Source organism: Thamnophis elegans, chromosome 12 (assembly GCF_009769535.1).
Source record: "Thamnophis elegans isolate rThaEle1 chromosome 12, rThaEle1.pri, whole genome shotgun sequence".
Lineage (NCBI taxonomy): Eukaryota > Metazoa > Chordata > Lepidosauria > Squamata > Colubridae > Thamnophis > Thamnophis elegans.
The window spans coordinates 2661408-2683264 of record NC_045552.1 but is presented as its reverse complement, the minus strand read 5'-3'; the positions used below and the strand labels follow the sequence as shown (position 1 = coordinate 2683264).

Here is a 21857-nt window from a genome sequence, read left to right as displayed (position 1 = left end):
GTTCCCTGCGAGTGGTACGCGGGGGAACATGATCGTGCACAGCTCCAATTGTGCGAGCGGCAGATACGCGCTCTATAAAGAGAGTGGAGTTTCACAAGCACAAGTGGCTGCCACTTGTGCGAGGGGAGCTTTGCACGCCTGCATTATGTGCACCTACCGCTTATGCGCCCCGGTTGCAAACAGGCTGAAACTCCCTAGTGGGCTGCATCCCAGGGGTGGGGGACCCCTGCCATATAGGGTCTCAGCGTTCCGAGGAACACATCCAAAGAAATCAGAACTCCGAGGCAGGAAGGTCCTTCAAAGGACGTGTTCCGTGACCCAATAATTGCGCGATAGACATATGCGCGCCAACAAAATATCGCCGATTAAAATGCAACATCAAAATCGCGCCGACAAATTCGAGACGACAAATTCGCGATGATAAAATCGCGACGACAAAAGCGCGATGACAAGCACAATAAAATCGAAAAAAATTCGGTTAGGGTTAGGGTTAGGGCAATTTTGTCGGCCTGCATTTGTTGGCGCGCTATTGTTGAAAATCAATTAGCGATTTTGATGGGCGCTTATTCGTCCGTCGCGGTTTTGTCGGCGCGCATATGTCTATCGCGCATTTGTCGGTGAACCGAAGTGTTCATTGGATAGATCATATTGGCACGGCTAGTGAAAACCAACTCTGAAGTTTCCCGCGGTTGTAGCATAATTACAAGAATAACTGTTTCCCTCTCCAAGTGTTCCAAGACACATTGTCCAATTAAAACCGTTGGTGGGTCGCTCTTCGGTCACTCCTTTCCTCCTTCAACTGCCCGCTGTTGGGGTGAGCTTGATTCCCATGGGAAGGCTCTTCGTTAGGCCCGCGAGACAGTCTTATCTACTCCCCCACTTTTCCCACCCAGAGTACGTGATAGCTATGGAACAGCAAAAGTGTCAGGCCTCCAGTCATATTCCTTGTAGGATCTTTCACCTGCCACACTTTCTCTTATTTTACTAGGCTGTTTCATTAGTGGGGTATCGGGAGGGGGAATAGTAAGGAGTAGAACGTTGTCAAAACAAAACCTTTCCAGAAGCCATTTGTCTCTGCACCTCTGCACCTGACCGGAATTGGACTCGGGCCTGCCACACTTTCGATTACTCTGCTGTGCGCTTTCTATGGTGGGAAAATGGGAGTTGGGGATTGTACAGAGTTAGATGCTATGTAGTCATAACAACATTCTTTCTAGAAAGCCAAGGTCATCATCCTTTGTCTCTGCACCTCTGCACCTGACCGGAACTGGGTGGGTGGAGATGCCAGTGTGGCAGTGGGAGAGTGGACCATGGGATGATGGACTTGTGGGGGCAAGATCATGAACTCCCAACTGGGTAGAAAACCCAAGAAGTTTTCAGATTCGGGTTTTCCACGGATGTGCCAACATGTCTCCCTTAATAAATTGGAATTTTATGGAAAGCTCTGCCTTGAACTCTGATTTAATTTTGGATGATATTTGGAACGCTGGCATTAAGGAGCAGAGGTGGCGCAGTGGTTAGGGTGCAGCACTGCAGGCCACTTCAGCTGGCTGTTATCTGCAGTTCAGCGGTTCAAATCTCACCGGCTCAGGGTTGACTCAGCCTTCCATCCTTCCGAGGTGGGTGAAATGAGGACCCAGAATGTGGGGGCAATTTGCTGACTCAATTTGCTAAAAATCTGTAAACCGCTTAGAGCTGAAAGCCCTATGAAGCGGTATATAAATCTAATAAATAAATAAATAAACAAACAAACAAACAAACAAATAAATAATAAGATGGCTTCAGCCAGGTTCGATTGAGAGTTGGCATGGGGTCCCTATGGACTGATGGCTGAAAGCCACAACCTACCAGGGGAAGGGTGTAGGGGAGGTTGCGGTATAGGAATGAGGGACCACGGTGGTGGGATCTGGTGGTGTACCACAAGATTCCAGGTCATCTCCTCCACTCCTACCAGCTTTCTGGTAGGCTTGGTGATGCGTTTTGTTAAGCTGCGTTGCGTTCATAGACTTGTATGTCCTCCTTGGGCTTGTAGGACATCAAAAACAGGCGTAACCCCCGTCTGGTACCCTACCACCTCCTCGATGAGAGGACCAAGAAGACGAACCGAGACAGCTTGCGGGAAGCGGTGCGGACCCTCCTTGGCTACGGATACAACATTGAACCCCCAGATCAGGAAGCCAGTGAGTCTCCTTCCGTTCTTCGGCTTCTGGTTTCATCAGATTAAGAGATTAACAGAGATGGAAGAGATCTTGTAGGTCATCTAGTCCAACCCCTTGCCCAAGCAGGGGACCCTACACCATTTCTGACAGATGGCAGTCCAGTGTCTTCTTGAAAGTCTCAAGTGATGAAGCTCCCACAACCTGTTCCATTGTTCTCACCGTCAGGAAATTCCTCCTCATTTCCAGGTTGAATCCCTCCTTGATCGGTTTCCATCCATTATTCCTTGTCTGGCATTCGGGTGCTTTGGAAAATAGCTTGACACCCCCCTCCTCTCTGTGGCAGCCCCTCAAATATTGGAACGCTGCTATCACGTCTCCCCTGGTCCTTCTCTTCACTAGACTAGCCAGGCCCAGTTCCTGCAAATGTTCATCATATGTTTTAGCCTTTAGGTTTAATTCACTGATTCTTTGATTACATTTATATGCCAACCAGCTCTGGGCAGCTTACAAACTTCATAATGACAGAGGTACAAAACATTTAAACCCAAAATATTAAATAAACCAAAATTAATTGGAGCAGCCCAGAGTTGTTATATCAGCGGGATGAGCAGCATAAACATTTAATAAATAAGTAAGTTAAAAACCAGATTACTCTGACGTATAATATGGTTGCAGGAATTGAGTAGGACTGCTTTAATGGAAAGAAGGGTTAGAAGTGAGGTGAGAGCAGTGTTCCAATATCTCAGGGGTTGCCCCAAAGAAGAGGGAGTCACGCTATTCTCCAAAGCACCTGAGGGCAGGACAAGAAGCAATGGGTGGAAACTAATCAAGGAGAGACGCAACCTGGAATTAAGGAGAAATTTCTTGACAGTGAGAACAATGAATCAGTGGAACAACTTGCCTCCAGAAGTTGTGGGTGCTCCATCACTGGAGCTACTCAAAAGAGATTAGGCAGCCATTTGTCTGAAAAGCTATAGGGTCTCTGTTGTGGCCCAGCAGGAGCCGTTGGAGCTGCCACCAGACTCCGACAGCGAGAGGCCCTATGACTCGGCTCTGGAGTATGTGGAGGACCCTGGACAGGGTTCCGACTCCGAGCACGGTGCAGAGAGGCTGGTTGGCCACCAGGAGGCACCTGAGCCTTGGACCAGTGGGGAGGAGACAAGGGAGAGTGAGCCGGACGCCAGCAGTGAGTTGTTCCTGGATGTCCGGCACCGAAGAGCTGATAGGCGTCAGGAACAGTTGCGCAGTTACAGGAGATAATTGCACTCAGCTGGTGGTAATTAGGCTCCTCTCAAGACTATAAGATGAATGCTTGTGCACACACACCGTTGCAGGAGTCAACGCATTGACTAAAAGTTGGAGAACTTTTGTGGCTAGCTTGGCAGGCTGGATTGCTGCCAAGGCTCGTCTGTGCTGGATTGCTGCCAAGGACCTGTCTGTCTTTTAATAAATTCCTTAAAGTATCTTTGGCTCTCGGCGTGCTTTGGTGGCGGGGGGGGGGGTCAGAACAGGTCTCCTACTTGAGCAAGGAGTTGGACTAGAAGACCTCCAAGCTTCTTTCCAACTCAAGTGGACTTACTTAAGTGGAGGTGGGATGTTCTTTCTAGACCACTAACCCCCTTGAGGGTCTCCCCTTTGTCTTGCTCTTCCATCTCCCCGTCTTCTTGGTCTCTGAACAGCTCTAGAACTGACCAAGGGCCGGCTGGAAAAAGTCCGCATTTTCCGTGCCGAGCAGTTCTACGCGGTGAAGTCGGGCAAGTGGTACTTTGAATTTGAGGCCGTCACCACTGGCGAGATGCGGGTGGGGTGGGCCCGCCCGGATGTGCGGCCGGACGTGGAGCTGGGAGCCGACGACCTCGCCTATGTCTTCAACGGGCATCGGGTGAGTCTGGGCTGCTTCCTCCTCTTCATCCTGGGCCGGCCCTCGTCTTCTTCTCGTTCCCTTTCTCTAAAGCATTTGTCTCCGTCCCGCAGGGTCAGCGTTGGCACCTAGGGAGTGAGCCTTTTGGTCGCCCGTGGCAACCGGGAGACGTGGTCGGATGCATGATTGACCTGACGGATAACCATATCATGTTCACACTGAACGGCGAGATGCTGATCAGTGACTCGGGGTCAGAGCTAGCCTTCAAAGAAATAGAGACCGAAAATGGTAAGCAAGAATCTTTCTGAACCTCAGGCCCTTGTTCCTTCAGAGGCCAAACAACCTTTATTGTCATTTTCCCCTATACACAATGGCACACATTAGCAATAGCCCTTAGACTTATATGCCGCTTCACAGTGCTTTCCAGCCCTCTCTAAGCGGACCCAACAAATCTGGGTCCTCATTTGACCCACCTCGGAAGGACGGAAGGCTGAGTCAACCTTGAGCCGGTCAGGATCGAACTCATGGCAGTGGGCAAAGTTAGCCTGCAATACCACATTCTAACCACTGTGCCATCAGGGCTCCTATTGCAACATCCAATCAACTACAGCAATAGCACTTAGACTTATATACCACTTTACAGTGCGTTAACAGCCCTTTCTAAGCGGTTTACAGAGTCGGCCTCTTGCCCCCAACAAATCTGGGTCCTCATTTGACCCACCACGGAAGGACGGAAGGCTGAGTCAATCTTGAGCCGGTCAGGATCAAACTCATGGCAGTGGGCAAAGTTAGCCTGCAATACCACATTCTAACCACTGTGCCATCAGGGCTCCTATTGCAACATCCAATCAACTACAGCAATAGCACTTAGACTTATATACCGCTTTACAGTGCGTTAACAGCCCTCTCTAAGCGGTTTACAGAGTCGGCCTCTTGTCCCCAACAATCCGGGTCCTCATTTGACCCACCTCGGAAGGGCAGAAGGCTGAGTCAACCTTGAGCCTGTTGAGATTCGAACTGGCAGTCAGCAGAAGTAGCCTGCAGTACTGCACTCTAACCACTGTGGCACCGTTAAAATAAAATCCCAACTCACCACCCTCAAAATAGCAATAGCAATACAGTAAGAGCAGAGCCATCCTCCAAAAATCATCCAAATTATACAAAAATGACACCAAAATCTACATCTACACCTACATGGCTGTTCATCGCAATCCATCTCGAATGCATGGCAGAAAAAAAGAGTCTGGAGGGTTAACAAGGTGGGTACCATATGGCAGGGGTGTCAAACTCGATTTCGTTGAGGGCCGCATCAGAGTTGTGTTTGACCTCGGTGGGGGCAGGGGCCATGTGGCTAGCTCGACGTCACTCATGTTGGGAGTGCCTGCGGTGGCCCAAGCTTTCTGCCAGCAAAAATGGGCTCACAAGTTCCGTTTTCGGCTGCAACGGCTTCCCGCAACCCTCCGCCAGCAAAAACAGAGCTCGGGAGGATGGCAGGCCAGCCGTTTGCCATTTCCAGGTTGGCCCTGTGGGGCAGATCTAAACATCTTGTGGGCCCACAGGCCTTGCGTTTGACACCCCTGGTGTATGGTATAAAGCTGTGAGAGAACTTAGTTGTTCTGCTTCGGATACCACAAAGCCTCTTCCCAGAAGGTCACAAGGAGAACTGGTCATGGAGAGGATGTGACGATACTATGGTCCCTGACCAAGCAGGGCTTCACCGCCGTGTCCTGGATAAAAGGAAGTGAACTTCCAACCATCCTTTCCACTGTCCTCACCACTCTGCATAACCTTCCTGTCTGATACTGGTGGAGGCTAGATGTTCGTTTATTCATTGTCGGGAACCCAACTTCATCGTTTTCCTCCCCATCTTTTACAGGCTTCATCCCAGTGTGCAGCTTGGGCCTGTCCCAGGTGGGAAGACTCAACTTGGGTCAAGATGTCAGCAGCCTTCGCTATTTCACCATCTGCGGTCTTCAAGAAGGTTACGAACCCTTTGCGATCAACACGAAGCGGGAAGTCACCATGTGGTTCAGCAAAAGCTTGCCTCAGTTTTCCCCCGTGCCCGATGAGCACCCTCACTACGAGGTGAGTCGAAGGGGCGGAGCCTTGGAGTGTGACCCCTGCAGAAGGTGTGTGCTTTGGGGACTCAAATGTTGACAAGAAGAGCTCCATATTTGAGAGGCAACCATGGCAGCAAGGGGACATTCTTTAGTGGGAGGGATTTACGAACAAGATACTTTGGGGTTGGCTCGGTGAGGAAAAAGGGGCCGCCATTTTGAACGACTGGGCGCTAGAAGGGGTTTTCGAAGCTTGATAGGTGACACCTGAAGGAGCTTCATGAGCCAGATAGTGGCCTGGCACGAAGAAAATGTGGCAATAAAAACGATCACGTAATTACAGAACAGGTGAGACAAAGGTACTAATGGTAGCATCTATGAGGATTGGTTTGTTGTAGGACAAGATTGTGGTTGAACTCACGACTGAAGTGAGGTGAGAGATTTTGCATGGCTGAGGGGAAATGTAGCCATTGGGATACTGGTTTGGAAGCTCGTGTCTCCTACAAATGTTCCTCTGATGGCACCTCCATGTCTATCAGTGGTGGGTTTCAAAAAAATTTCGAACCTACTCTGTGGGTGTGGCCTCTTTTGTGGGAGTGGCTTGCCAGCAATGTGACCTGGTAGGAGTGGCTTGCCGGCCATGTGTTTTCTTTCTTTCTTTCTTTCTTTCTTTCTTTCTTTCTTTCTTTCTTTCTTTCTCTCTCTCTCTCTCTCTCTCTCTCTCTCTCTCTTTCCTTCCTTTTGTCTCTCTGTCCCTTTTTCCTTTTTTCTTTCATCTCACTTTTTCTTTCTTTTTTCTTTATTTCTTTATTTCTTTCTTCCTTTCTTTCTCTTTCTCTTTCTGTGTGTGTGTGTGTGTGTCAGTGGTGGGTTTCAAAATTTTTTGGAACCTCTTCTGTAGGTGTGGCCTGCTTTCTGGTGGAACCTCTTCTAACCAGTTCGGTAGATTTGACGAACTGGTTCTATCGAACTGGTAGGAACCCACTTCTGATGTCTATGTAACCTGTCAGAAGATTAGTAACATTGAGCAAATTAAATTTTACCACTTATCTTTCCACTAACGAATATCTGTTTATAAGTTCTGGAGGACTCTAAAGAAGGGTTCTCCATAATACTTTGAAAAAACTGTCAAGGAAGATTAGGATGAGCCTGGGAAGAAGGTGGTCCATTGCTACTCTAACCTTCTGCTTTGGTCCTCCGTGGGCAGGTCTCAAGGATTGATGGCACCGTGGACAACCCGCCGTGCCTAAAGCTGACGCACCGGACCTTCGGCTCCCAGAATGCCGTTGTGGAACTCCTCTTCCTGCGTCTCAGTATGCCAGTGGAGTTCCACGAAAAGTTCAAGATCACCGCCGGCACCACTCCGCTCACTCATGCGCTCACCATCCCTGAAGATGACGTCAAGGACGTTGACCTTGACTCCGAATTTGAGCAGTTGAAGAAGACCGCCAGCCGCAAGGAAGCCGAGGAAGTCGAGAAGGAGAAACAAGGCCCAGGTTCCCCGGCCACCCATAAGGAGTCGCCCAAAGAGAATGAGAAAGATTCCTCCAACGAGAAAAGCAGAGCCAAAAGAGGGTAAGAACTCCATGGAAAAATCTTTCTAGGCTGCATAGAGGGGTAGAATCAAGATCGTGTGAAGTGTTAATACTACTTTATAAGGCCTTGGGAAGGCCACACTTGGAATATTTGCATCCAGTTTTGGTCGCCACGTTGTAAAAAACATGTTGAGACTCTAGAAAGAGTGCAGAGAAGGGCAACAAAGAGGATTAGGGGTCTGGAGGCTAAAACATACGAAGAACGGTTGCAGGAACTGGGTAGGTCTAGTTTAATGAAAAGAAGGATTAGGGGGGACATGATAGCAGTCTTCCAATATCTCAGGGGTTGCCACAAAGAAGAGGGAGTCAAACTATTCTCCAAAGCACCTGAGTGTAGAACTAGAAGCAATGAGTGGAAACTAATCAAGGAGAGAAGCAACTTAGAACTAAGGAGAAACCTCCTGACAGTTAGAACAATTAATCAGTGGAACAGAAGTTGCCTCCAGAAGTTGAATGCTCCAACAGTGGAGGTTTTTAAGAAGATGTTGGAGAACCATTTGTCTGAAATGGTATAGGGTTTCCTGCCTAGGCAGGGGGTTGGACTGGAAGACCTCCAAGGTCACTCTGCTATTCTATTCTATCTCCTAGTGGGGGGATGATTGGGTTCGAAACGAATGATGAAAAAGATCTTTAGATATCGGAATGGGAGAAGAAGCATTCTTGGTGTGGAAGGATATCAACATGATCAGATACATATTGTTTCTGAACTAGTTCTGACAGAGTTGAGCGGGGTTCATTTCCAAGAAGTCTGTCTGGAGAAAATCAGGGTGGGACATCTTAGATGACTGGTCTACAGCCCTTTCTGATCGTGTTCTCCTTCCCATTACTTCAGCTTCTTGTTCAAAGCCAAGAAAGCCACCACCCTCATTACCCCTGCCCCCGTAGTCCCCACGGTACATCGGCTTGAAAAGGAAGTGGTTCCCGATGACCGGGATGATCCAGAAATCATCATGAACACCACAACGGTAACAGGGACTTGGCTATCTAGTGACTTAAGAGTTAAGATAGTTTGGTTGGGAGGGTGAAGATAGCTCTTGTTCTGACCTAGGCTTCACAAAATCACGAAGCAGGCTCCTTGTCCCGACAAAGCTAGTATGAATTCCTCTCATTCGCATCCACCAAAGTCCCGGCAAACAGTCTTTCAAGGGTGAATTTATAACCACAGACTTTATCAGACTTGGAGAGCTGCCAGGCCGATATCTTCCAAACGCAACGGCTGTACAAGAAAATACTTGGCAAGGAGTCTCTGAGAGTCACGAACAAATCTTCACACTAATTAAGCGAACTAATTGTCTCCTGCAAACTCCACTCCCCTTTCGCTCCCCTTTATTCCCTATGGGAGGGGCCAGGGCAGGGTACTGTTGGTTCGCTTCGCCTGTGCTTTGCGCCCTGAACCTGTGCAAACCGGTAGCAACCCCACCTCTGGGAGGGGCCATTCACCGTCCACTTGTGTCGTTATTCCTGAGTCGGCCCTTGTTCTTTAACAGTTCCCTTCTCCTGGCAGCTCTGCGCATGCACACATCGAGAACAGGCTCCAGCTGTTCTTCTGCCCCACTGATGTCTGACTCTGAAGGCAGCTGATAACTGTTGGACGGCCCTGGGCCCCCTCTCTGCCTCTTGACACAGAGTCCTCATCAGAGCCTTCCCCAGACTCCAGGACTGGCCCAGGTTCCTCCCCAACCTCCTCACTGTCTGAGTGTGCCACCAGCTCCACTGACCACTGGCGGGCCATAACAGCTCCTCCCCAGAAGTTCTCAGAGTCCATCTTTAAAGATGCCAGTATTCAGTTTCGCATGAGTTTGACATAAGGCTCCGAAACCCAAGAAAAGACTCACACAGTTATTTCTAAGCAGTTTGAAGTTGTTCATCACCTATCCATCAAAACTTTGATAGCCTCCGAGAACTTTTGGGTAGGAGCAGTCTTAACTCTCTTCCTCCCTACCAAGCGAGTTTAACTCTGCTGTCTCTTATTCCTCTGGAGTAAGGGTCGCGGTGGTTCAGTGGCTAAGACGCTGAGCTTGTCAATCAGAAAAGTCAGCAGTTCGGCGGTTCGAATCCCTAGCGCCACGTAATGGAGTGAGCTCCCGTTAACTTGTCCCAGCTTCTGCCAACCTAGCAGTTGGCAGAAGCAAGTAGAAAAATAGGGACCACCTTTGGTGGGAAGAGAACAGCGTTCCGTGCGCCTTCGGCATTGAGTCATGCCGGCCACATGACCACGGAGACGTGTTCGGACAGCGCTGGCTCTTCAGCTTTGAAACAGAGATGAGCAACGCCCCCTAGAGTCGGGAACAACTGGCACATCTGTGCGAGGGGAACCTTTATTCCTCTGGAATGGAGCCTCTCCTTCCTGGGAATTTAGACTACATTCCCCCACAGCATTTCCGGTATTCCGGAAAGGACGTGCTGGATGGGGGCAAAACTAGTGTGTTCTTTTGATCATCTCTTGTCCATGAGTTACTTACGGATTACTTTTGGTCAAGTATTAGTAGTGTTTGTATGAGGAACTGCGTGTCCCACGCCATATTATTTACCCTTTGCACCTTTCTCTTTCCAACCTAACAGTATTACTACTCGGTCCGGATATTTGCAGGACAAGAGCCCACTACTGTCTGGGTAGGTTGGGTGACCCCCGATTACCACCAGCATGACATGCACTTCGACCTCACGAAGGTGCGCAATGTCACGGTCACCATGGGCGACGACAAGGGAAACATCCACGACAGGTGAGCATCATCCAGACCTCCTTCTGTGCTTTACGGATCTGCTACAAGCCTGTTTCCAAGGAATAGTAGCAGATAACAGTAGAGTGGAGATGTGACCAGATGTGGGGGTGTTTGAAGAGTCTTTTTTCCGGTTGAACGAAGGTTGAAACTACCTTTTGATATGGAAACAAGGGTGGGTGCAGTTGCCAAGAAGGATTTGGGAGAAGGTGTAACTTCAAACCTTCTGGGTTTCCAATCCAAAGGCTTGTAGTATCTCAACAAAGGGTAGGTTGATAGGTCATGAGCCGCGGTGGTGCAGTGGTTAGAATGCAGCATTGCAGGCTAAATCTGCCCACCGCCAGCAGTTCGATCCTAAATGGCTCAAGGTTGGCTCAGCCTTCCATCCTTCCATGTTGGTAAAATGAGGATCCGTGTCGTTGGAGGCAAGAGGCTGACTCTGTAAATCATTTAGAGAAGGCTGTATGAAGTGGTATTGCAGGCTAAGTCTGCCCACCGCCAGCAGTTCAATCTTGACCAGCTCAAGTTTGACTCAGCCTTCCATCCTTCCATGTTGGTAAAATGAGGATCCAGGTTGTTGAGGGGGGCAAGAGGCTGACTCTGTAAATCGCTTAGAGAGGGCTGTATGAAGCGGTATGTAAGTCTTAAGTGGTGGCGCGGTGGTTGGAATGCAGTACTGCAAGCAGCTTCTGCTGACTGCTGGCTGCAGTTCAGTTCTCACTGGCTCAAGGTTGGCTCACCCTTCCATCCTTCTGAGGTGGGTACAATGCAGACCCAGACTGTTGGGGGAACAAGAGGCCGACTCTGTAAACCACTTAGAGAGGGCTGTAAAGCACTATGAAGCAGTATATAAGTCTTAAGTGCTATCTCCATCGTCTCTTACTTCAATAGCATCAAGAGAAGCAACTGCTACATGGTATGGGGAGGGGAGTTTGTCAGCAGTACCCAGCAGACCCGAGTTAGCACGGTGGACCTGGTGATCGGCTGCCTTCTTGATTCGGCCACGGGGCTCATGACATTCACAGCCAACGGGAAAGAAGTCAACACCTTCTTCCAGGCAAGCGGATTTGAGGATACGTTCCCCCAGGAGAATTGATGGGGGCTGATATTTATTAGGGAGGTGTTTGGATGGATGGATAAGAAATCAAGGAAGTATTACTATACAAGTATACAAGTATATATTCAAAGAACGAGGCATGTGTGAATAATAGATTTGAAAATATAATGAGGAAAAGGGAAGGTAAAACGGGAAGCATAAAGATAGAACTGGGTTTGCTGCAATACCATCCCGAAAATCGTGACCCGTCAAAACCGCGTTCCACAAAAGCGCGGTCGACGAAATCGCGTATGTGACGTCATCACAACGCGACGAAAAATATCGAAAAATTGAAATAAAAATTAAATTACAGCAAGCCGATTCACATAAAGGTAAGCGTTAGGTTAAGGGTTAGAGTTAGGTTAAGGGTTAGGGTTAGGTTTAGAGCGTTAGCGTTACGTTTAGCGTTAGGTTAAGGGTTAGCGTTAGGTTTTTCGTTAGGTTAAGGGTTAGGTTTAGGGTTAGGTTTAGGGTTAGGTTAAAGGTTAGGTTTAGGGTTAGGTTTAGGGTTAGGTTTGGGGGGGGTTAGGGTAAGGTTTTCGCTTTATTTTTACATTTTTCGATCTTTTCCGTCGCGCTGTGATGACGTCACATACGCGCTTTCGTCGACCGCGATTTTGTCGTCCGCGGTTTTGTGGTGGAACCCCCGAAAATACACCAGATGGACGAGGAAAAGTAGGCAACCACAATAGAAAGATGAAAGGAAGATTTGGATTTGGATTTATTACATTTATATGCCGCCCTTTTCCCCGAAGGGGACTCAGGGCGGCTCACAATTCAGTCAGGGAAAGGGGTACAGACAAGGGATAAAAAAGACAAACATAACAGTACACAATTTAAAACACACAACAACCATACCATTCGAGGAGGGGGGGCAGAAGCTCTTTAGCCCCAGGCCTGTCGGAACAGCCAGGTTTTAAGGGCTTTGCGGAAGGCCTGGGGGGTGGTGAGGGTTCGAATCTCCACGGGGAGTTCGTTCCAGAGGGTCGGAGCAGCCACAGAGAAGGCTCTCCTCCGGGTAGTCGCAAGAGAGGAAGAGGAGAGGAGAAGAGAGCAAAGGAGAGGGGAAGAGGACAGGAGAGGAAGATAGGGAGGGGTAGGAAGAGTAGGAGAGAGGGTATGAAGGGGAAGAAGAGGAGAGGAGCAGGGGAGAGGAAGGGGAAGAAGAAAAGGGAAAGGAGAGGGGGAAAGAAGGAAGGAGAGAAGAAAGGAGGGAGGGAGAAAAGGGAAGAAAAGCAGTGGTGTGGTAAAAATAAATAAATAGGTGCACGGGATGGTAAGCAAAGCAATCCCGATTATATATTTTAATATTTTATATGGAAAAACGAATGTTTAAAAGTGTTAAAACAAAAGGTGAATAATAACTGTGAGAATGTATACCTGTAGATGTATGTATGAGATTAAAATTAAAAACCTTTTACAAAAGAAGAAAAAGAAATCAAGGAAGTTGTTATGTATGATAGTCAGCTGGGTGTTTTTAAAAATCAGCACTGGGTGAGTGGAGTGGACCAACTGTATAGCTTGGTGCGAATTATGAATTTTTCGCTTCTTTTGGCTTCCGTTCTCCCACCACCGGTCCATCTTAGGTGGAGCCCAACACAAAACTGTTCCCCGCCGTTGTCGCTCTCCCAACAAACCAGAATGTCATCCAATTTGAACTGGGCAAACTGAAGGTAAGCTACATGTTGGGGGGGGGGGGGATTTCTTTTTTAAAAAATATCGCTTCTGGAATAATGGAGGAATCCTCCATGGATCAGGTTGGGTTGGAAATATTACCCGCCAATTAATGAACACACAAAATTCTCTTTTGCTTTTCCAACTCTTTGCGGGGCAGAATATTATGCCGATATCAGCTGCCATGTTCCGGAGCGAGCGGAGAAACCCGGAGCCCCAGTGCCCACCTCGCCTTGCCATCCAAATGCTGGCCCCCATGACGTGGAGCCGTATGCCCAATGAGTTTCTACGGGTGGACGTTGCTCGCTTCAGCGACCGCCATGGCTGGATGGTTGAGTGCCTGGAACCAAACATAATGATGGCTCTCCACATCCCAGAGGAGAACCGGTGAGAACCTAGTGATCTTCCATTTCACTTCAGAGAAGCTGGCTGACGCCTCCAGGGTGATGACGTGGTGTTTCCCAACCCGAAAGGGATGGGAGGGGGATTCTGGGAGTTGAAATCTGCAGGGGTCCCCAGGGTAAGGGAAGACTATTGGCTGCGTTTATGGTTCTGTCACTCAGTGATGGATTGATGTTGGGAAACTCTCAGCCAGGCATAGAGAAGGAGTCAAGCAGGGAAGTAGCCTTGAGTCTTTCAGCAGCTGCAAGAGGCATCGCTTAACTTTGCTGTCTCTTCTTCCTCTGGGTTAAGGGACGTGGTGGCTTAGTGGCTAAGACGCTGAGCTCGTCGATCAGAAGGTCGGCAGTTTGGCAGTTCGAATCCCTAGCGCCGCATAACAGAGTGAGCTCCTGTGACTTGTCCCAGCTTCTGCCAACCTAGCAGTTCGAAAGCATGTAAAAAATGCAAGTAGAAAAATAGGAACCACCTTTGGTGGGAAGGGAACAGCGTTCTGTGCGCCTTCGGCGTTGAGTCATGCCGGCTCAGGGTTGACTCAGCCTTCCATCCTTCCGAGGTGGGTGAAATGAGGACCCAGACTGTGGGGGCAATATGCTGACTCTGTAAACTGCTTAGAGAGGGCTGAAAGCCCTATGAAGCGGTATATAAGTCTAACTGCTATTGCTACTGCTATTGATATGTATAATTTTGCGCTTTTAGCCTCAGATCTTGCCTTACTTTTGTTGCTATCAGTTCGTATCCAGTAAAAGTACCTTTTCTCTAAAACAATGGAGTTGAGGGTTTTTCTTTCCTGGATTTCCTGAAAGAGGCACGTCTGACAGTTCCGCTTTCTAAGAGGGTACCAAACTTGCAACTTCCCCTCCTCTTCAACTTCCAAACTTTCCCCCCACCCCCATCCCTCTTTCAGATGTATAGATATCCTGGAATTGTCCGAGCGCCAAGACTTGTTGACGTTCCATTCCCATAGTCTGAAGTTGTACTGTGCCGTGTGCGCCTTGGGCAACAACCGGGTGGCCCATGCCTTGTGTAGCCACGTGGACGAGTCGCAATTGCTTTACACCATCGAGAGCAACCACCTTCCAGGCCTGCTGCGTAGTGGCTACTACGACCTCCTTATCAGCATGCACCTGGAGTCGGCCAAGCGCTCCCGTCTCATGATGAACAGCGAGTTCATTGTCCCCATGACGGACGAGACCAAGAGAATCACGCTCTTCCCGGACGGCATGAAGAAACCGGGATTGCCCGGGGTGGGCATGAGCACCTGCTTACGTCCCCCGCTCCACTTCTCCGACACCTGTTTCGTCAGCACCAGCTCTGAGCTCTACCAGCTGAGTCCTTCCATCCCGCTGGATGCGCTGAAGGTGAAGGCCATCAACATGCTGACGGAAGCCGTCCAAGACGGAGGGCAACATACCCGCGACCCTGTCGGGGGTAGCGTGGAGTTCCAGTTCGTGCCCGTTCTCAAGTTGGTCTGCACCCTCCTCATCATGGGTGTGTTTGAGGATGAGGACGTGCGCCATATCCTCAAGATGATCGACCCCAGCGTCTTTGGGGAATCCAAAGAGGAGGAAGAGGAGGAAGTTCCGGAAGGCGGCGCGGAGGAGGCGGCGGGGGAAGGAGAAGACCAGGGCTATGTGGAGGAGGAAGAAGCAGGAGAGGAAGAGGAGGAGGTGGAAGAAGAGGAGGAGGAGGAGAAAGAGGCTGGAGGGGAGCAGAAGGAAAAAGACGAAGAAGGAGAAAAGCAGGAGCTGAAGGCCATTGAGGCTGGGGAAGCAGAAGCCAAAGAAGATGAGGAAGGGCTGGAGGAAGGCCTGCTACAAATGAAGCTTCCCGAATCAGTCAAGTTGCAGGTAAAAGGAGGAGGTCTGAAACAGTGGTGGGTTTCAAAAAAAATTCGAACCTACTCTGTGGGTGTGGCCTCCTTTGTGGGAGTGGCTTGCCGGCCATGTGACCTGGTGAGAGTGGCTTGCCGGCCACGTGTTTTCTCTCTCTCTCTCTCTCTCTCTCTCTCTCTCCCTCTCTCTCTCTCTCTCTCCTTCCTTTTGTCTCTCTGTCCCTTTTTCCTTTTTTTCATCTCTCTCTCACTTTTTCTTTCTTTTTTTCTTTTCTTTCTTTTTTTTTCCCTTTCTTTCTCTTTCTCTCTCTCTGTGTGAGTCAAATCCAGAAAGCACACACAGGTAACTGATTCAGCAGGGATTCATTAGCTCCTCTTTGTATACATGAGACATGTAGACAATACCAAGAGCGGTCCTTTCAACGTGGTAGAGGGTACAAGCAAAACACAGGCAGAAGAGAAAACAGTTTCCAGTTTCAGTTCAGAGCTCAGGTTAGTTTTTAGCTTTTGCACATACTCAGAGCTACAGTACTAAGCCACGCCCAGGCTCCTAGCTGTCTCCAGGAAATAACTGTTTCAGTTTCCAAAACAGTCACCATTGGTTGACCCAGTTACCATGTCTATTCATTGGCTGACCTTGTTGCCTATTCCAGTTCATGAATATACTCTGATACTCTTTTCCTTCATAACTGGAATAGACATAAATCCAAATTACCTTAATATTCTTCAGGTACCTGTATTTGAAGACCCAAATTCACAGTTCCTTTCAAATACCGGAGAATCCTTTTTACTCTGATACATCCTTTGCAGTGAATCAAAGATCGTTCATAAATGCTAATAATTGACAATCCCCACCTTTTAACTTTCCATTTGTATATATGCAAACATCAGCTTTGCAACTCTTAATAAGAGCCGAGGTGGCACAGTGGTTAGGGTGCAATACTGCAGGCCACTTTAGCTGACTGTGATCTGCAGTTCAGCGGTTCAAATCTCACCGTCTCAAGGTCGACTCAGCCTTCCATCCTTCCGAGGTGGATGAAATGAGGACCCAGACTGTGGGGGCGATATGCTGACTCTGTAAACCGCTTAGAGAGGGCTGAAAGCCCTATGAAGCGGTATATAAGTCTAATTAATAAATAATAAATAAATAAATAACTCTTGAACCCTTCAATGCCTTATCTAGGCAGATATTCCAATTCCTGGCTGACTGCTTCTCTCTGTCCATCGCCTTCTCTCCTCCTCCTACAGATGTGCAACCTGTTGCAGTTTTTCTGGGACCGCGAGCTACAGCACCGCGTGGAAGCCATCATTGCTTTCTCGGAGCGCTATGTGGACAGGCTGCAGACCAACCAACGGCAGCGTTACGCTACGCTGATGCAAGCCTTCACCATGTCGGCTGCGGAGACCGCCAGGCGCACCCGGGAATTCCGCTCTCCTCCCCAGGAGCAGGTATTGGGCGGGGCTCCTGCGGAGAGGGAGGAGCCAAAACTAAACGGAAGGGAGAACCACTGAATGGTAGAACATACAAATGTCTTCTGCGTGTCAGCAATATCGGGTTTAGGAGTTTGAAACTCTGGGAAGGGCTAGGAAATAGTTGTTTGAAATCCAGAACAGTTGGCTAACTTGCTACTAAATGCTCCTGCGGAATTCCAGTTTAGGGTTTAGATTTAGATTTAGGATTTGGGTTTAGAGTTTAGGGTTTAGATTTAGAGTTAGGTTTAGAGTTAGAGTTAGATATAGTTAAATTTACATTGATTTAAGATTTAGATTCAGAGTTGGATTTACATTTAGATTTTAAGATTCAGAGTTAGATTTAAATTTAGATTTAGAGTTAGATTTAAATATAATTAGGTTTACATTTAGATTTACATTTAAGTTTAAGATTAGATTTAGATTTACATTTAGAGATATTTACATTTTTACATTTATAGCAATAGCAATAGCAATAGCAGTAGACTTATATACCGCTTCATAGGCCTTTCAGGCCTCTCTAAGCGGTTTACAGAGAGTCAGCATATTGCCCCCAACAATCTGGGTCCTCATTTTACCCACCTCGGAAGGATGGAAGGCTGAGTCAACCCTGAGCCGGTGAGATTTGAACCGCTGACCTGCTGATCTAGCAGTAGCCTGCAGTGCTGCATTTAACCACTGCGCCACCTTGGCTCTATTTAGATACACTTAGATTTAGATTTAAAATTTAGATTTTAGTTTTTAGTTATAGAGTTAGATTTACATTTAAGATTTAGAGTTAGATTTAGATTTAGAGTTATTTAGATTTAGATATAGTTAGATTTACATTTAGGTTTGCATTTAGATTTCAGATTTAGAGTTAGAGTTAAATTCGGACTTAGAGTTAGGTTTAGATTTAGATGCTTATAGGCTGCCCAACTCCCATATAATCTAGTCCTTGACTTACAATCATTCGTTTAGTTCAATGTAATAATGGCACTGAAAAATACGACTTATGACCACTTCATGCACATATGACCATTGCAGCATCCCCCATGGTCAGTTGATCAAAATTTGGGCTCTTGGCAACTGGCATGTACTTATGACAGACAGTTGCAGTGTCCCAGGGTCACATGATCACCATTTGTGGCCTTCCCAGCCAGACAAGTGAAGTCAATGTGGGACACTGGATTGGCGTAATGACCAAGTGATTCATTTAGCAACCGTAAATCCATAGTCCATGCAATTCCTCTAGTAGTGGGATCCTGTGGGAATGCCACAGTTGCTGTGTTTGGCCCCAGCTGAAGTCTCAAGGTATCTCCTAAGGCAGCTCCCGAGAATACGGAATTGGCATCTTCGAAACCAGAATGTTCTTCTTCTAACAGATCAACATGCTGCTACATTTTAAGAACGGTGCCGATCTTGAGGATTGCCCAGTACCTGAAGAGATCCGAGATGAATTGTTGGAATTTCATAACGACCTGCTAGCCCATTGTGGTAAGAGCCTGGAAGCTTTTAGGGGCACTTATCAACTCAAAGCAGAGTTTGGGGCACAGTTCTGGAATTCTGGACCACTTCGAACCAGAGGGAAATTGGGAACGAGCTCATTCAGAAAAGTGTATCCATGCATCTGACATAAGAACAGGGGTGTCTCTACAATCTTGGCAACGTTCACTTGTGGACTTCAACTCCCAGAATCCCCCAGACAGCTTGGCTGGCTGGAGAATTCTGGGAGTTGAAGTCCACAGTCTTAAAGTGGTTGGAATTCTGGGAGTTGAAGTCCATGGGTCTTAAAGTGGTTGGAATTCTGGGAGTTGAAGTCCATGGGTCTTAAAGTGATTAAAGTTGGAATTCTGGGAGTTGAAGTCCACAGTCTTAAAGTGATTGAAATTCTGGGAGTTGAAGTCCATGGGTCTTAAAGTGATTAAAGTTGGAATTCTGGGAGTTGAAGTCCACAGTCTTAAAGTGGTTGAAATTCTGGGAGTTGAAGTCCATGGGTCTTAAAGTGATTAAAGTTGGAATTCTGGGAGTTGAAGTCCATGGGTCTTAAAATGATTAAAGTTGGAATTCTGGGAGTTGAAGTCCATGGGTCTTAAAGTGATTAAATGTGGAATTCTGGGAGTTGAAGTCCATGGGTCTTAAAGTGCTTAAGGTTGGAATTCTGGGAATTGAAGTCCACAGGTCTTAAAGTAGCCAAGGCTGGACATCCCAATATAGAATCAATGCTACACAAACCCCTTTATTGCAGTTTTTATCTTAGTTTCCACAATGATCTCAGTCACCCTAGTTTAATACCTTTTCCTGGGCATTCAGACAGAGTAGGACTTTATTTTATCCTGACTCCAGTGTCCCATGTTATCAGTATTTGCATTCAGTAGCTCGCCATCTTTTCTTTGCAGGAATCCAAAGCGAGGGGGAGGAGGAACAGGAAGAGGAAGAGACTTCCTTTCACCGTCGGTTGATGAATTTGGTGGAGAAGGTGGTGAACCTTCGCAAGAAAAAGGAAGACGACCAAGATGAGCAGCCCCCGGAAGAGGAACCGAAGCCCAGTAGGTATCCCCAAGTGGTGGAGGGGTAAGAGAGTGATGTAGCCAACCCATAATTCCGTTTTTGAGAGAACCTAGGCCCTTCCAAGCATTGTGAGATCCAGTTCTTAAGAGCCTAAACTTGTGTGGTCAAAGTTCTAATAGGAGAGCATTAACAGTCATGAAGACCAGTTGAAGAAGTTCTGAAGAAGATGCCATAGGGTCTCATCCAGGTCTCCTCACTCTGTAGGCACTTTGCAAGAGCTGATCTCCCACACAATGGTCCATTGGGCCCAAGAGTCCTTCGTCCAGAACCCAGAGCTAGTCCGCTTGATGTTCAGCCTTCTCCATCGGCAGTACGATGGCCTCGGTGAGCTCATCCGTGCTATGCCCAAGGCTTATACCATCAATGCCAACTCGGTGGAGGATACCATGAGTCTCCTGGAGTGCCTGGGGCAGATCCGCTCACTGCTCATCGTTCAGATGGGACTTGAGGAGGAGAACCTGATGATCCAGAGCATTGGGTATGCGCTTTTATCTACTGTAGCTTCTTGAATTTGTAGATTCAAGATCTGATGCTGTTTTATAGGCTCCATTGTTAGGTCCTCTAACTTAGAACTATATACCATATTTTTTGGAGTATAAGATGCACCATTTCCCTCCCTAAAAGAGGGATTATGGGGATCATTAAAAGAAGATGTACCTGTTGGGTTGAGGATTTCAGTTCTTCCTTTCCCATCCTAACCTCCTCCGTCTGCTCTGAAGTCCAACTGTTGCTTCCCCTTGTTTTTCTTGGCTAGCAATATAATGAACAACAAAGTCTTCTACCAGCACCCCAACTTGATGAGGGCCCTGGGAATGCACGAGACTGTCATGGAGGTGATGGTGAACGTTCTGGGAGGAGGGGACTCAAAGGTAAGGGACCTTGTCTTTTGGCTAGTCAATGCTCTCGTTCCCCATAGGATCCCCATTCTTGGAAACTGAGGTGCGGTCTGCATGATTCATCACTGGAGGTTTTAGGTTATATATATCTTTTATTTCATTTTCATTTTCATTTTATACAATCACTTATATACTGTGCATAAAAAAAAGAAAAAAGGAAAAAAAAACCCAACATAACACTTCATTCCCCCATACACCCTCTCTTCTCCCCCTCCAACTTTCCTTTCACCCCTCCAGCATTCCCCTCTTCTACTTCCCTACCCCCTCAGACATCTCCCCCTCCCTCCATTTCACCCTCCTTACATTCCCTCTCACTCCCTCTTTACTTCTCCCTTCTCTTTCCCTCTTCTCCTCACTTTGGTGTATCCATACAATTCAATTTGTTTTTTACAATAAAAGTAGAAAAAGAAAAAAAGAAAAAAAAGGAAAAACGAGCCGCAGTACACAAGTGAATTCTTATTGTTCTAAAGATTGAAACTGTAATTCCACCCTCCCCCCTCCCCCCTATAATCCCCCCTCCCTAACCCCCTTACGGCTTCGCAGGTCCCATGCCCGGCATAATTCTTTAACAAGCATTTGAGTATAATAAGGCCAGCTAACTTTAAAATTAAAAAATAAGATAAAAGTAAAGCCAAAAAGAAAAAGGAAAAATAGTAGAAAATAAGAAATAAAAAAAAAAAAAAAAAAAAACACCCACACTCACACACAAAAAGAAGAAAGAAACAAAAAGGGTCAATAAACCCACTACGTTAACACAGCTTCCCATTATCTGTAAATCTTAAACAATGTGACTCATTCCAAATTTCGATTATTTTGCTACTTGCAGGGTTTCAAACTGTATTAGAGCCAGGTAAGTTGATCAATTAGAATTCCCCAACTAAAAGTCTCCTTGCTTTGTCTATCTATTCAGACCTTTAATTTATCTCTTTTTTATCCAAATATCCAAACCTTTCTATAACACCATTAAACTCAAATACCTCTTTCATTTTTCATTTCCAACACCTCCCTTTCTATCCTTACCCACCTCCACATATAAATTTTTTACCTTCCACCCTGCCTTTATCCATATCCACATATATATTTTATCCACATTCATTGCTCCTCCCATGTTTACTCCACTTTCCTGAAGATTCTCCGACCAATCTTTCTTAACTTTATATTGATATAGCAACTCAAACAAACATCAGCTTGCATTCTAGCCCCAGGTAATCTAATTAAACTTTCGCTGCCCTTCCCTCTCCCACGCACCTCCCAACTCCGTTCGTCCCAAACCGCAACTCAAAAAGATCACAATTTCCGCTCTCCTCGCCTAAGAAAATAGTTCATGCACAATTTGAGTTAGAGTTCAGACAAAACTTCTGTACAATATATGTCCACAATCAGCAACGCTTCTTTCAGTCTCCATGTCTCATCATCGATATGCCACTTTTCCATTTTATCCCAGACGGAAATCATAAAACTTTAAAAACATCGCTTAGCCTTTATTCTTTAGTCTTCTGCCCTTCCGGAAGAGAAAAACAACACCCTCCGCCTTGTAGCCACGTGT

General features: G+C 47.2%; 1 protein-coding gene across 1 annotated transcript in view; it reads left to right on the top strand.

Moving 5' to 3' along the window:
- RYR1 (ryanodine receptor 1) overlaps positions 1 to 21857 on the top strand; it is a 151733-nt gene that overhangs the window by 43220 nt on the left and 86656 nt on the right. Inside the window, 18 exon segments of the mRNA XM_032227777.1 lie at positions 2033 to 2184; positions 2867 to 2879; positions 3856 to 4041; positions 4134 to 4308; positions 5897 to 6105; positions 7285 to 7652; positions 8505 to 8637; positions 10235 to 10395; positions 11284 to 11449; positions 13075 to 13161; positions 13323 to 13549; positions 14469 to 15141; positions 15202 to 15411; positions 16644 to 16844; positions 18230 to 18341; positions 19244 to 19393; positions 19620 to 19893; positions 20170 to 20284. Coding sequence (XP_032083668.1) covers positions 2033 to 2184; positions 2867 to 2879; positions 3856 to 4041; positions 4134 to 4308; positions 5897 to 6105; positions 7285 to 7652; positions 8505 to 8637; positions 10235 to 10395; positions 11284 to 11449; positions 13075 to 13161; positions 13323 to 13549; positions 14469 to 15141; positions 15202 to 15411; positions 16644 to 16844; positions 18230 to 18341; positions 19244 to 19393; positions 19620 to 19893; positions 20170 to 20284 — 3612 coding nt within the window.